General features: G+C 39.6%; 2 protein-coding genes across 3 annotated transcripts; one reads left to right on the top strand and one right to left on the bottom strand.

The window, feature by feature from the left end:
* The first annotated feature begins 2648 nt into the window (after positions 1-2648).
* Lac (septate junction protein lachesin) lies at positions 2649-5833 on the top strand. 2 transcript variants are annotated; one of them, XM_076830157.1, is made up of 6 exons: positions 2649-2805; positions 3106-3347; positions 3424-3680; positions 3749-4152; positions 4634-4751; positions 4873-5833. In XM_076830157.1, exons 1-6 carry the CDS (start codon positions 2760-2762, stop codon positions 4892-4894), a joined length of 1089 nt encoding a protein of 362 aa, XP_076686272.1. In that variant the 5' UTR covers positions 2649-2759; the 3' UTR covers positions 4895-5833. The 2 variants fall into 2 exon arrangements, with proteins under 2 accessions (XP_076686272.1, XP_076686273.1); XM_076830158.1 differs by lacking the exon at positions 4634-4751.
* A 60-nt stretch (positions 5834-5893) lies between these two features.
* On the bottom strand, positions 5894-9381 carry LOC143378450 (uncharacterized). The gene is made up of 5 exons (XM_076830159.1): positions 9203-9381; positions 7106-7363; positions 6559-6796; positions 6268-6446; positions 5894-6145 (listed from the first exon to the last, which is right to left on the bottom strand). The coding sequence occupies exons 1-5, from the start codon at positions 9341-9343 to the stop codon at positions 5942-5944; spliced, it is 1020 nt and encodes a 339-aa protein (XP_076686274.1). The 5' UTR covers positions 9344-9381; the 3' UTR covers positions 5894-5941.
* Positions 9382-11100: the final 1719 nt, after the last annotated feature.

Genomic DNA, 11100 nt, shown 5'->3' with positions numbered 1-11100 from the left:
CGTTTTTTCGCGGGTATTCATCATGCTGTCTCGTGCAATGCTGAAATGAAATAGCTTCTCGGTGTACACGATTCAGGATTTCCTGTCTAGCGTGCACAGTGTGTACCTAGGTTCACGTGTGTCAGCAGATACGAGCAATGTTCGTAATGAAACATTCGTATGCTGGCTATGTACACCACGTGCGCACGTTTACTTTTCCGTGCGTGCGGATAACCACAGACTCACGCGTTCACGCACGCGAGAAGCTATCGTGGATTCGAGCCCTCGTGTAGGTGTAAATCGAGGGAGTACACGGAACAACGAGCCACGAGGTTTTTCGTATCGCTATGGTTACGGAATGATCACAACACACATACGTTAGGTATCGTGTCTGTACAGTGCAATTACCGATCGGCTCTCTCGCGAACTTGAAACACCGGCGGAGCAATGGGCGCGTGTGCGCGTGTCGCGACGATACTAGATCACGCAGAAAGAATTTGGAGTTAAAATAACACATTTCAGACTCATTTATCCAAAAAGCTAAATTGAAAAGAAAACCAATTGGAAGTCTCTGAAACTTCATTTTTAATTTTTTAAATGAATTTCCATCTTGCGATATCTGAATGTGAATAATTATCATTGTGGCATTACGCGCATTTATTACGTCACCAAATTTGTAAATATATTCTATTAAAGAATAAATTAAGAAAGCGAATTTTACCCCGAGGTTCACTTTGCCCCGGTCTCCCCTATAGTCTGTGCACACTCGAGGAAATAAAAAAGTGGTGTAGTTGCGCAGACGAGGTATAGGATGGACCTATCAACCGATGCATTTCTCTGTCACCGGTTTGGGGGGTCTACACAGGCCAGCTCGTCTGTGGCAGTTGTATGTGACCTATGGTTACACGGTTTTGTATACCGGTAACTGTGCGAATAAGTATAAAAGCTGAGGGCTACAATTATAATTCACGTTAGCACGTAAATTGTAATTACGGATATTAATAAAATTTACATATTGGAATTGTAAAGTCTAATTTCCCTCGTCCGGAGTATGGTCATTATGTTGCGGTCGTAGCGATCGTGAGGGGAGATTGTAGCAGGATAACAATATATTACGAAGGGTGTGCATAGTCCTATTTCTAGGGCGCTCCAGTTTCTTCATTGCCAAGATGACATTACGCGTGTACTGATGGCAATAAGTTTGTCTTGAACTAGTTACGAGGTTTAGTACACCCGCCGTTCCTGAAATAGTACAGAACTAGATTCCTCGTACTATCCATAACCTAAATAACCCAACCTTCGTAACAGGGCGCACTTGAAAGTCACGTAAAATAATAGTTGTAAAAAAATAATTGATAGAAAATTTTTATCACTAGTGATGTTTCCTTATACTTAATTGTTAGCTTGTAAGTAACGTACGTATTATAAATCCTGTTATGTTCCGATCCATCTTCATCACTTTGCAACGTTTATAAGTATCGCCATCTATTAATCAGGATTTATTCATAAACTCTCTTTCTACTTTGCCAGGACCAAATCATCTGTTTTTAAATCATTGTCCGTTTAATTTGCACTAGTTTTAATTTATTACTGCTGCGCGAATGTGGCGGTACGAATGTGATATTCGTATTGAACTTAAATGATGTCTTTCAGTGAACAATTCTAAATAGCAAAATGCCTGAAAGTCAACGCGTTATTCGTCATATCTGTTTTTGTCATATCAACAAACACCTGTGAGCATTACTTCCTTCTGATCCCCGTCTACTCGCGTTGATTTGACAACAACGCGACGATATATAAATTACCGTTATCTTAGATCGTTTCGCAACAATTTTGTTCCCACGAGGGAACTACGTAAGGGTAATTTTGGCGAATTCTTACCCCCTCCCTGCCCTAGCATAAGAATTCGTAAGATTTGATATCCCAACCCCCTCCTTACGTAATATTTTTCACATTTAATTTTTTCAGTTATTAAAATTCTTTTAAAGGTTTATATAATTCATTCAAAACTCGGTTTCGGGAAATTTAAACTAAAACTACTTTTCTGGAACGTTAATGATAGAATTTGTACTTATTGAAAATTAGGTTAAAAAATATTACGTAAGACGCTACCTGACTCCCCCCTCCCCCTTGTAAGAAATCGTAAGAAATTCGCGACCCCCTCCCCCCAAAAAGCCTTAGATAATTTAAAGGCTATCCCTAAGTACAAGTGATACGGGAGTATCTATAGTGCATGTTCGGGAGTTCATGTCCGATGAAACAAGAAACCAGTGGATATATTATGTAACATATACAAGTCAGCGTAACGTCCAGAACTGCCGCTGCTGGACGAACAGTTGGGACTTAAATAGTCCCAATTTCCGGCGTCCACCGAGCCTAAAAGGCCCAGGACCCAGCTTTTTCAGCTACCTGGAGAGTTGAAAGGCTGCAGGGACAAAAGGAAATGGAATGGTGGAGAGGAGGCCCGATTTCTGTCTGGGGCATCCTCTACAGATTCGTCAGAGGGAATGACGCGGACAGATCCTGCCTCAGATGCTCGAGATAATTAGAGGTTGCTGGAAGTTGTATTGCCGGAAGAATTCTCCCTCTTCACGGCCATGTTTCTCCTCCTGGCAACCCTGGTCGTACTTAAGATCGTGATCGTGAGTAGGTACTTGTGAGAAATAATAAGTGTTAGGAGACCTCTGATGGCGTTGTGGAACACTAGCAACGAAGCGTCGCAACAGAAAAAAAGGTGAACGTTATTCGGGCGTTGTTAGACCAGTACTGGGTGTGTCATAATGAAGATTGTTTATACAGTATTGGCGCTCGCCGTTTTTCAAGCAGGTAAATAAACAAACGATTTATTCGCACGTACTATCCTGTACGTAGTAGAATTTTCATGTTCTCTCACAAGCTCGCGTCTTTATCGAGGGGTGATCGATGGAGCGGAATACCGATAACCCTTTTACGCAATTTAATGTTTACCGAACCGATTGTGCATTCTAATAAATGTGATGTGATAACGCAAGGTCACATATTGGATTGCATTTCGTATTTACTCGTTTTACGATCCGGTGCATCTAGTATTCTGATCTCCAACGCTAAGTATTTGTATCAGAAGATTTCACTGTCTTGTCTTTTCAGTCAAGGGTCAACGTACACCAACAATATCGTACATCTCTCAGGAACAAATTAAAGACATCGGCGAAACTGTAGAGTTTCGCTGCTCCGTTCAATATGCTCAGGAATATCCAGTCGTGTGGACAAAGATTAATAAAGATATCGCCAATGACCAATTGCCACTTTCGCATGGTAGCTCTTTAATTATAAGGGATACTAGATTCGCTCTTAGGTACGACGAGGCTACGTCCACCTTTATATTGCAGGTAATTTTGTTTCGGATTTATGTAGCAAGCTTTGGTATTTTTTGATAAAAAAATATTGACCCGACGAATGCTCTAGGTAAAAGATATACAAGAAACTGACGCTGGATTTTATCAGTGCAAAGTTCTGATATCTTTGAATAATTACGTAGCCGCAAACGTCGAGCTACAAGTCCGCAGACCACCAATTATAAGCGATAACTCGACTAGATCTCTCGTCGTCAGCGAGGGGCAACCGGTGCAGCTCGATTGTTACGCCGGTGGATTTCCTACGCCGAGAATCTCGTGGCGCAGGGAGAACAATGCCATTTTACCGACTGGTGGATCGATTTACCGGTAGATAATCAATTTCGCATTGCTCAAAATACTTGTACGAACTGTTTTCTGAAATCAGAACATTCCAGCGGAAATACATTGAAAATCCCAGCGATCCGCAAAGAAGACCGAGGAACGTACTATTGCGTCGCTGAAAATGGGGTAGGGCGCGGTGCTAGACGTAATATCAACGTCGAAGTTGAATTTTCACCTGTGATCACGGCGCCTAGACCTCGACTCGGTCAAGCCTTACAGTACGATATGGATTTGGAGTGTCACGTAGAGGCTTATCCTCCACCAGCTATTACATGGTTGAAGGACGATGTTCAATTGTCGAACAATCAGCATTACAGCGTATCACATTTTGCAACAGCGGACCAATTTACCGATACAACGATTCGAGTGATTACGATCGAAAAGAGACAATACGGAGAGTATGTGTGCAGGGCTGCTAATAAATTGGGAACCGCAGAAACGAAACTTGAATTATTTGGTACGTATCGCGAGCTTTATGTGAATACATCATAGTTGGAATGGAATTATATATATGTACTGTGCCTGGATGGAAAGTCGGTTGAGAAACTCTAGGGTCTGAATATCAGGTCCGAATAGTATATTCCTATTGGCCGGCGCGACAACGTCGACGAATACGAAGTAAGCAAACGGGACACTGGCGGCGGGAGCCAGTGCGAGCGAAGAACTCCTCCTCTTGCCCCTGTGAAATTTCAACCGACTTCTTTCCATCCGGGCATGGTACTGACTTCGTTCTCCTAATTGCAATGTTGGCTAGATAAATGTATACGCATTAATTGTTTGTGCATGAGAATATTTGATATTCCCCTTTAAATGTCATAGGTCTATTTAATTTGAACATTCGCAAGCCACGATCCCATTCAGCAATTTGATTTCTCATGCGTTCATTTATTTAGTTCTGTAGCTAGCATGTTCTAGACATTCCTTGTTTCTTTGCGCAGAAACCATTGTCCCCGTGTGTCCACCAGCTTGTGGTCAAGCCCATTATGGGGCTGGAGTAATGCCAATCTCTTCAGGACCATTGGTAGTCGTAGTTTTATTTCTTACAGTTGTTATAAGGTATGTTATCCGAAGTATACATTCGTTCGCATCGTATGCTTCCTCGGGCTTGCTATTTAAAACATCCAATCAAGCCGTCTCGCCGTGTATGTACAATAAAATGTGTCTGGATGATTTTCAGAAATTTCTACGCCAAATATTAATTACCCTGGACTCCGGTGGGCAGCAGCGAGTCAGTGCAGCTTGTCGAAGTGGCTGTTGATAGTACTGTGGTTCAGCGTATACAATAGATACTAGACACATCATAAGATAACTTCTAGGGGCCTGATTTGTTTTTAACTCTTCTTAGATGATTATTTTTGTAGTTATTTACAACCGAAATTGAAGTATATTAGCAAATATATAAAACTATTAGGGGCCAGCTTTATAAGAGATGTTGGCAAGGTACAAACTAACATTCCAGATTGAAGTACATAGTGATGCATAGTGAAAGAGAAAAAAAAATTTAATATTGCGTAACAATAGTTTGATAAATATATATATATATACATATATTATTATGTGGTCCTTTCATGTATCAGTGCAACTGATAAACACAAAGGAAGTGATTGATAATAATGTTACGAATATATCAATACCGCCTTCCAGACACAAGCTGGTAGGAGCTCAAAAATGCAGCAATACAACTTAATCACTGAAATACTTGTTGATGCTCTATTCTCTATTAGAAGTCACAGTAGTAATACTTTATAGCTGCCTTGTTATATAAAGTTCGGCAAATGAACAAAAAAAAAGAGAGAAGAAGAAGAACGAAGAAGTTGATATACACGTTAGTACCTTGATCGTGTTACGGAGCGTATAATTTGTTCGTAGGATCCTAGAGTGACGGTTGTATATTGTACACGAAATTATTATACGATTGTGACTAGGATATTTTATGTGTTTGTTACGTAGCACATAGACTGCATACTCATAACAGGGATTATCTTCTTTCCGTCTCTTTCAGACGCATCCGCGATATTATAAGGGTAGGAGCATAGAATCTCAATATGTAAGATTTTGTATGACCTTTCTACGAGTTTGCATTTTTATATTTACTTCTACACTAATGTGAACTTTAATAAACGACAATTGCCTCGAAACTCAGCCTTGTGTTTATCTCCATGACATCTGTTCGGGGCGAAGTCAATTAAACGAGATGATTACAGAGTCCTTCAGCATTTTATTATTTCGATAATTGTCTAATGATTTCACAATTTGAAGACCGCTTTGCTGATGTCTCCTTGCCTCAGTGCTACCAACGCCTCGCGATAATCGCGCAGAGGATATATTTTGATGCCCAGTTTATCGTAATTAAGGTATCTATCGGCCATCGCCTGTAATAAAGCCAGTCCCTTGGGGAATGTGAAAGGGTTTATATTTACACCCACGATATTCAGCTCCTTCATGTAAACCTGCCGAGAAACGGAAATTCCATTAATTGTTCTCTTCGAATGTTCTGGTAGAGGAGTCGTTACCAGGAAGGTGATTCAAGTATCTGGAAAGTGACGACGCACAGTAGTGATTCAGTGACTACCTGGAATGGCTCGATGGTCAACTTCGCTTTAGGACTGGCGACACCAAAGATGCATAAGCGACCGCCTCGTCTTATCAAGGGTACAGCTGCTTCCATAGCTGGGCCTGAACCGCTGCAATCGACGACCAGGTCGAATCCCTCCTTCAATTGTTCCGGGCTCTTCACCTCGTAATCCAAATCTGTTAAATGTAACTTTGATTACACGTCGACATATGGATTTGTTACAGCGTATTGGACACTATCACTGCGTTCTCATCCACACGGTTGGCCGTGTGCTGGGAGTATAATTACCAAGTTTCGGTAACATCTTCCGCCGTTTCTCCTGGGGCTCGCTGACCGTCACGGTTCTCCTGAGCCCGTGCAAGTGCAGCAAGCAAGCCCACAGAAGTCCAATTATTCCCGCGCCAATTACAAGCACGTTAAGACCTACGTTAACAGGATTAATCTTATCCCAGCCGTGCGCCAGGCACGAGAGTGGCTCGGTGAGCGCGGCTTGGCTCATGTCGACTCCGTCGGGTAACAAGTGGACCTTAAACCGATAAGAATATAAAAGCATTTGAAGGAAGCTCTCTAGCTTATTCTTCTATATTCGTCCTCTTCGACAGAATTAAATGCACGTTGAAATAGACGAGCAATCTATTTTACTAAATAGACTTGGATGACGCGCGACGTAAGGGTTGCACCCCTGTTAGCCCTTTCACCTAACGGGGTTGTAACGAGCCCCAGCGAAAGTTCACAGAGATGTAGTGAAACTGTACAGTAATAGCTTCTCTAAACGCGCTTTTAAACCTCGACGAGGCTCGATGGAAAAATGAACGCCGTTGGAACCGGCGCGAACCTGCGTCTCCGGTATGAGAGCGTGGGTGGCCCAACCGCCATCCCTGTAGATTCCAATCGTGTTGTTTATGCCACCGACGCTGCAAAAGTGGTAATTCCCGTTGTGGCAGTAATCGCACGTGTTGCAGCCGCTGTTCGGGTCGACCACGACTTTTTGGCCGACTTTCAAGCTCCTGACTGCCGATCCAACGGCGTCGATCGTGCCCGAAAATTCATGGCCGAGCGTCAAAGAACCTTCCGATTTGCATGGGAACGATCCCTAAACAATAGAGTTCTTTGCAATTAATACGAGGTAGGGATTTTCCTGTTTAAGGAGTTATGCCTAGTCAGCTTTCGAAAAAGATCGCGATTTCCCGAATTTTTTTGTGGAATATCTACTGTATATTTTTTATACAACTATTCGCTTATTTTAAAAGTACATGTATGGAGTATCTTTCAGTAATTTTGTTATATAAAAACATTAAAAAATAAACGAATAACAGCCATTCTCGCTGAAGCTGTTTTGATAAAGGCGCTGTGCGGTTAGCAAGTTTTCTCTGATCGGAGTCATGTAAAATTAAAAATTCAAAAATATTCTGGTTAATGTATGGTTGAATTCAGTAGATGAACGAAGGCTTTTTCAAAAAGTTAATTTTTAACAAAATGACGGCGGTTTAACGCAAAGCCAGGTTTTTTCTATGCCTGAATTGTTTCTCGTTAATTAAAAATAGAGTTCTTGTTCAAATAAAAAATCCTTCGTTCATCTACTAGTCTTTGGTATATAAAAGAAGTCTGCAAACGTTTAGGTCAATCGATACAGCGGTTTCCGAAATATCTTGCTCACCGATATTAAAACAGCTTCCGCGAGAATGGCTGTTATTTATTCATTTTTTAATGTTTTTCTATAACAAAATTACTGAGAGTTGCTGCATATATGTACATTTAAAATAAGCGAATAGTTGTAAAAAAAATATACAGTAGATGTTGCACAAAAAATTCCCGAATCTCGCGTTCTTTTTCGAAAGCTGACTAGGCATAACCCCTTAATCATTCGAAGGACTAATTGGTCCTGCGGCTAATTTAGAGGGGTACCTGAAGCTCCATTTAAAAGCTAACATGCTGTGTAAGTTAAGTATGAAAGTGTTAAATAAAATGCAGAGTGCTTCTATTATTTAATTATTTATATTTTCATTTACCTCTGTTAGTTGCTTCCTCCTCCTAAATTATGAAATAACTCAAATGTAAATCGAGACAAATTTAGAACACGTTACTTACTTGCTCTTTCAACAGATGTTACATATTTAGTTTCGCAAGAACCTAAGCCAGCGAGAGATATGAAAATTATTACTTATCGCGGGAATATTCCAATCAGTTCAATCACCAGCGCAACAACACGTTCGCATTGCGAACAGCCGACACTGTGCTCGGTTAATATTTATCAACAAGCACGTTGTACAGCGGGGCCGTAATCTCTGTTGCTTTTAAATACTTGTACTTACCATACGTGTTAAGAAATTACGCGACGCTTTTCCGTGGCACGGGCACGAGCCATTAATCGGTGTACAAGCTCTTCAAGTCACGTAACGTTAGATAAAAGCCAGGGAACTCTGTCCGCGGGGCCACGCGAAACACGTCGACGGGGATTGTTCTTGCCGCGTACAGATACGCGTCGAGTTTGCATTTCATTTCGAACGGGTATTCGAAATATGTAAATCGAACGATAAAACCGAGGCGCTGGTCGTGGGCGAATGGAAATTGGGGTATTAAATCTGCTGCGACAGCTCGGAAGTCGGATGGACGGGAAGAAGCCGCGGCGGGGATGCGAAACGCACAGTGAAACGCGACGTGAATTTTACGCGGGCTTCGAATCGTACGAAAATAAAACTGCTTGATATCCAAATGAAACGGAGCTAAAATTGATGGCACCGACATGGTACGCAAAGTTTAGAAATATTATTATATGCAATCTGGTGGACATCTCTGATATATAATCACTTGCGTGCATCGACGAAAAAGGCATGTTATTTTTTAATGTAAATAAAGGCACATGCAGTTCATGCGAGACTTGTGTTGGAGGTAATAATGAAGAAATATTTAAACCGTTATGGTAACGACGCACGTCTAGTATGTGAAGATCGGTCCCGCAGATGCCAGCGTACGCTACTCTGACTCGTACTTCGTCCTGTTTAGGTACAGGCAGGTCCTTACGCTTTTTCAGATCGAGTGTCTTGCTCGCCACGTTGAAGCTCAAAAATTCCATCGTGCCTGTCGCAGACACACGGCCGTACTAAACCGCGTTGGCCAGTTATCTAACATTTATATCCCTATTGCGAGATTCATGTTTATATATTGGTGCCGTGCGCCGACATTATTCGCCGAATGCTCGCGAGCGCCTACTCACGAGCTAATAGCTTGGAGAACAAACGCAACGAGACGAAATCCCAGTGTCTATTTAATTTGCGATCGAGGATTGTAAATTCTGATAAAGCGTTAGGTTGGTGGGAACAATTCAAAAATGGCATCTTTTTTAGTTTGGGGAAATAACGGGAGCACTACTTAGTCGATTTTGTATAGAAAATTCTTAATTGCTTCTGAACAGAGTTGGGCAAAATTTAATCTAATTACAAATTACGATTAAATGTAATTGTGTAATTGACTACACATTATTTTCTGTAATCATTTAGGTAGTTGACAAAATTGTGGCCAACTACCTAAGTTAACGATTAAAATTACGATTACAAATTACAAATTACGATTAAAATGTAATTGTGTAATTGACTACACATTATTTTCTGCAATCATTTAGGTAGTTGACAAAATTGTGGCCAACTACCTAAGTTAACGATTAAAATTACGAGTACAAATTACAAATTACGATTAAAATGTAATTGTGTAATTGACTAGACATTATTTTCTGTAATCATTTAGGTAGTTGACAAAATTGTGGCCAACTACCTAAGTTAACGATTAAAATTACGATTATAAATTACAAATTACGATTAAAATGTAATTGTGTAATTGACTACACATTATTTTCTGTAATCATTTAGGTAGTTGACAAAATTGTGGCCAACTACCTAAATTAACGATTAAAATTACGATTACAAATTACGATTAAAATGTAATTGTGTAATTGACTAGACATTATTTTCTGTAATCATTTAGGTAGTTGACAAAATTGTGGCCAACTACCTAAGTTAACGATTAAAATTACGATTATAAATTACAAATTACGATTAAAATGTAATTGTGTAATTGACTACACATTATTTTCTGTAATCATTTAGGTAGTTGACAAAATTGTGGCCAACTACCTAAATTAACGATTAAAATTACGATTACAAATTACGATTAAAATGTAATTGTGTAATTGACTACACATTATTTTCTGTAATCATTTAGGTAGTTGACAAAATTGTGGCCAACTACCTAAGTTAACGATTAAAATTACGATTACAAATTACAAATTACGATTAAAATGTAATTGTGTAATTGACTACACCTTATTTTCTGTAATCATTTAGGTAGTTGACAAAATTGTGGCCAACTACCTAAGTTAACGATTAAAATTACGATTACAAATTACGATTAAAATGTAATTGTGTAATTGACTACACATTATTTTCTGTAATCATTTAGGTAGTTGACAAAATTGTGGCCAACTACCTAAGTTAACGATTAAAATTACGATTACAAATTACAAATTACGATTAAAATGTAATTGTGTAATTGACTACACCTTATTTTCTGTAATCATTTAGGTAGTTGACAAAATTGTGGCCAACTACCTAAGTTAACGATTAAAATTACGATTACAAATTACAAATTACGATTAAAATGTAATTGTGTAATTGACTACACATTATTTTCTGTAATCATTTAGGTAGTTGACAAAATTGTGGCCAACTACCTAAGTTAACGATTAAAATTACGATTAGAAATTACAAATTACGATTAAAATGTAATTGTGTAATTGACTACACATTATTTTCTGTAATCATTTAGGTAGTTGACAAA

This window comes from Andrena cerasifolii, chromosome 2 (genome assembly GCF_050908995.1).
Source record: "Andrena cerasifolii isolate SP2316 chromosome 2, iyAndCera1_principal, whole genome shotgun sequence".
Lineage (NCBI taxonomy): Eukaryota > Metazoa > Arthropoda > Insecta > Hymenoptera > Andrenidae > Andrena > Andrena cerasifolii.
This window is presented reverse-complemented; position numbering and strand designations above follow the sequence as displayed.

Coding starts and splice junctions, on each gene's coding strand:
- Lac (XM_076830157.1), top strand. CDS start 2,760: ATGAAGATTGTTTATACAGTATTGGCGCTCGCCGTTTTTCAAGCAG. Junction 3,348..3,423: donor CGTCCACCTTTATATTGCAG/GTAATTTTGTTT, acceptor CGAATGCTCTAG/GTAAAAGATATACAAGAAAC. Junction 3,681..3,748: donor ACTGGTGGATCGATTTACCG/GTAGATAATCAA, acceptor AGAACATTCCAG/CGGAAATACATTGAAAATCC.
- LOC143378450 (XM_076830159.1), bottom strand. CDS start 9,343: ATGGAATTTTTGAGCTTCAACGTGGCGAGCAAGACACTCGATCTGAAA. Junction 6,447..6,558: donor GAAGATGTTACCGAAACTTG/GTAATTATACTC, acceptor TACATTTAACAG/ATTTGGATTACGAGGTGAAG. Junction 6,146..6,267: donor TGACCATCGAGCCATTCCAG/GTAGTCACTGAA, acceptor GTTTCTCGGCAG/GTTTACATGAAGGAGCTGAA.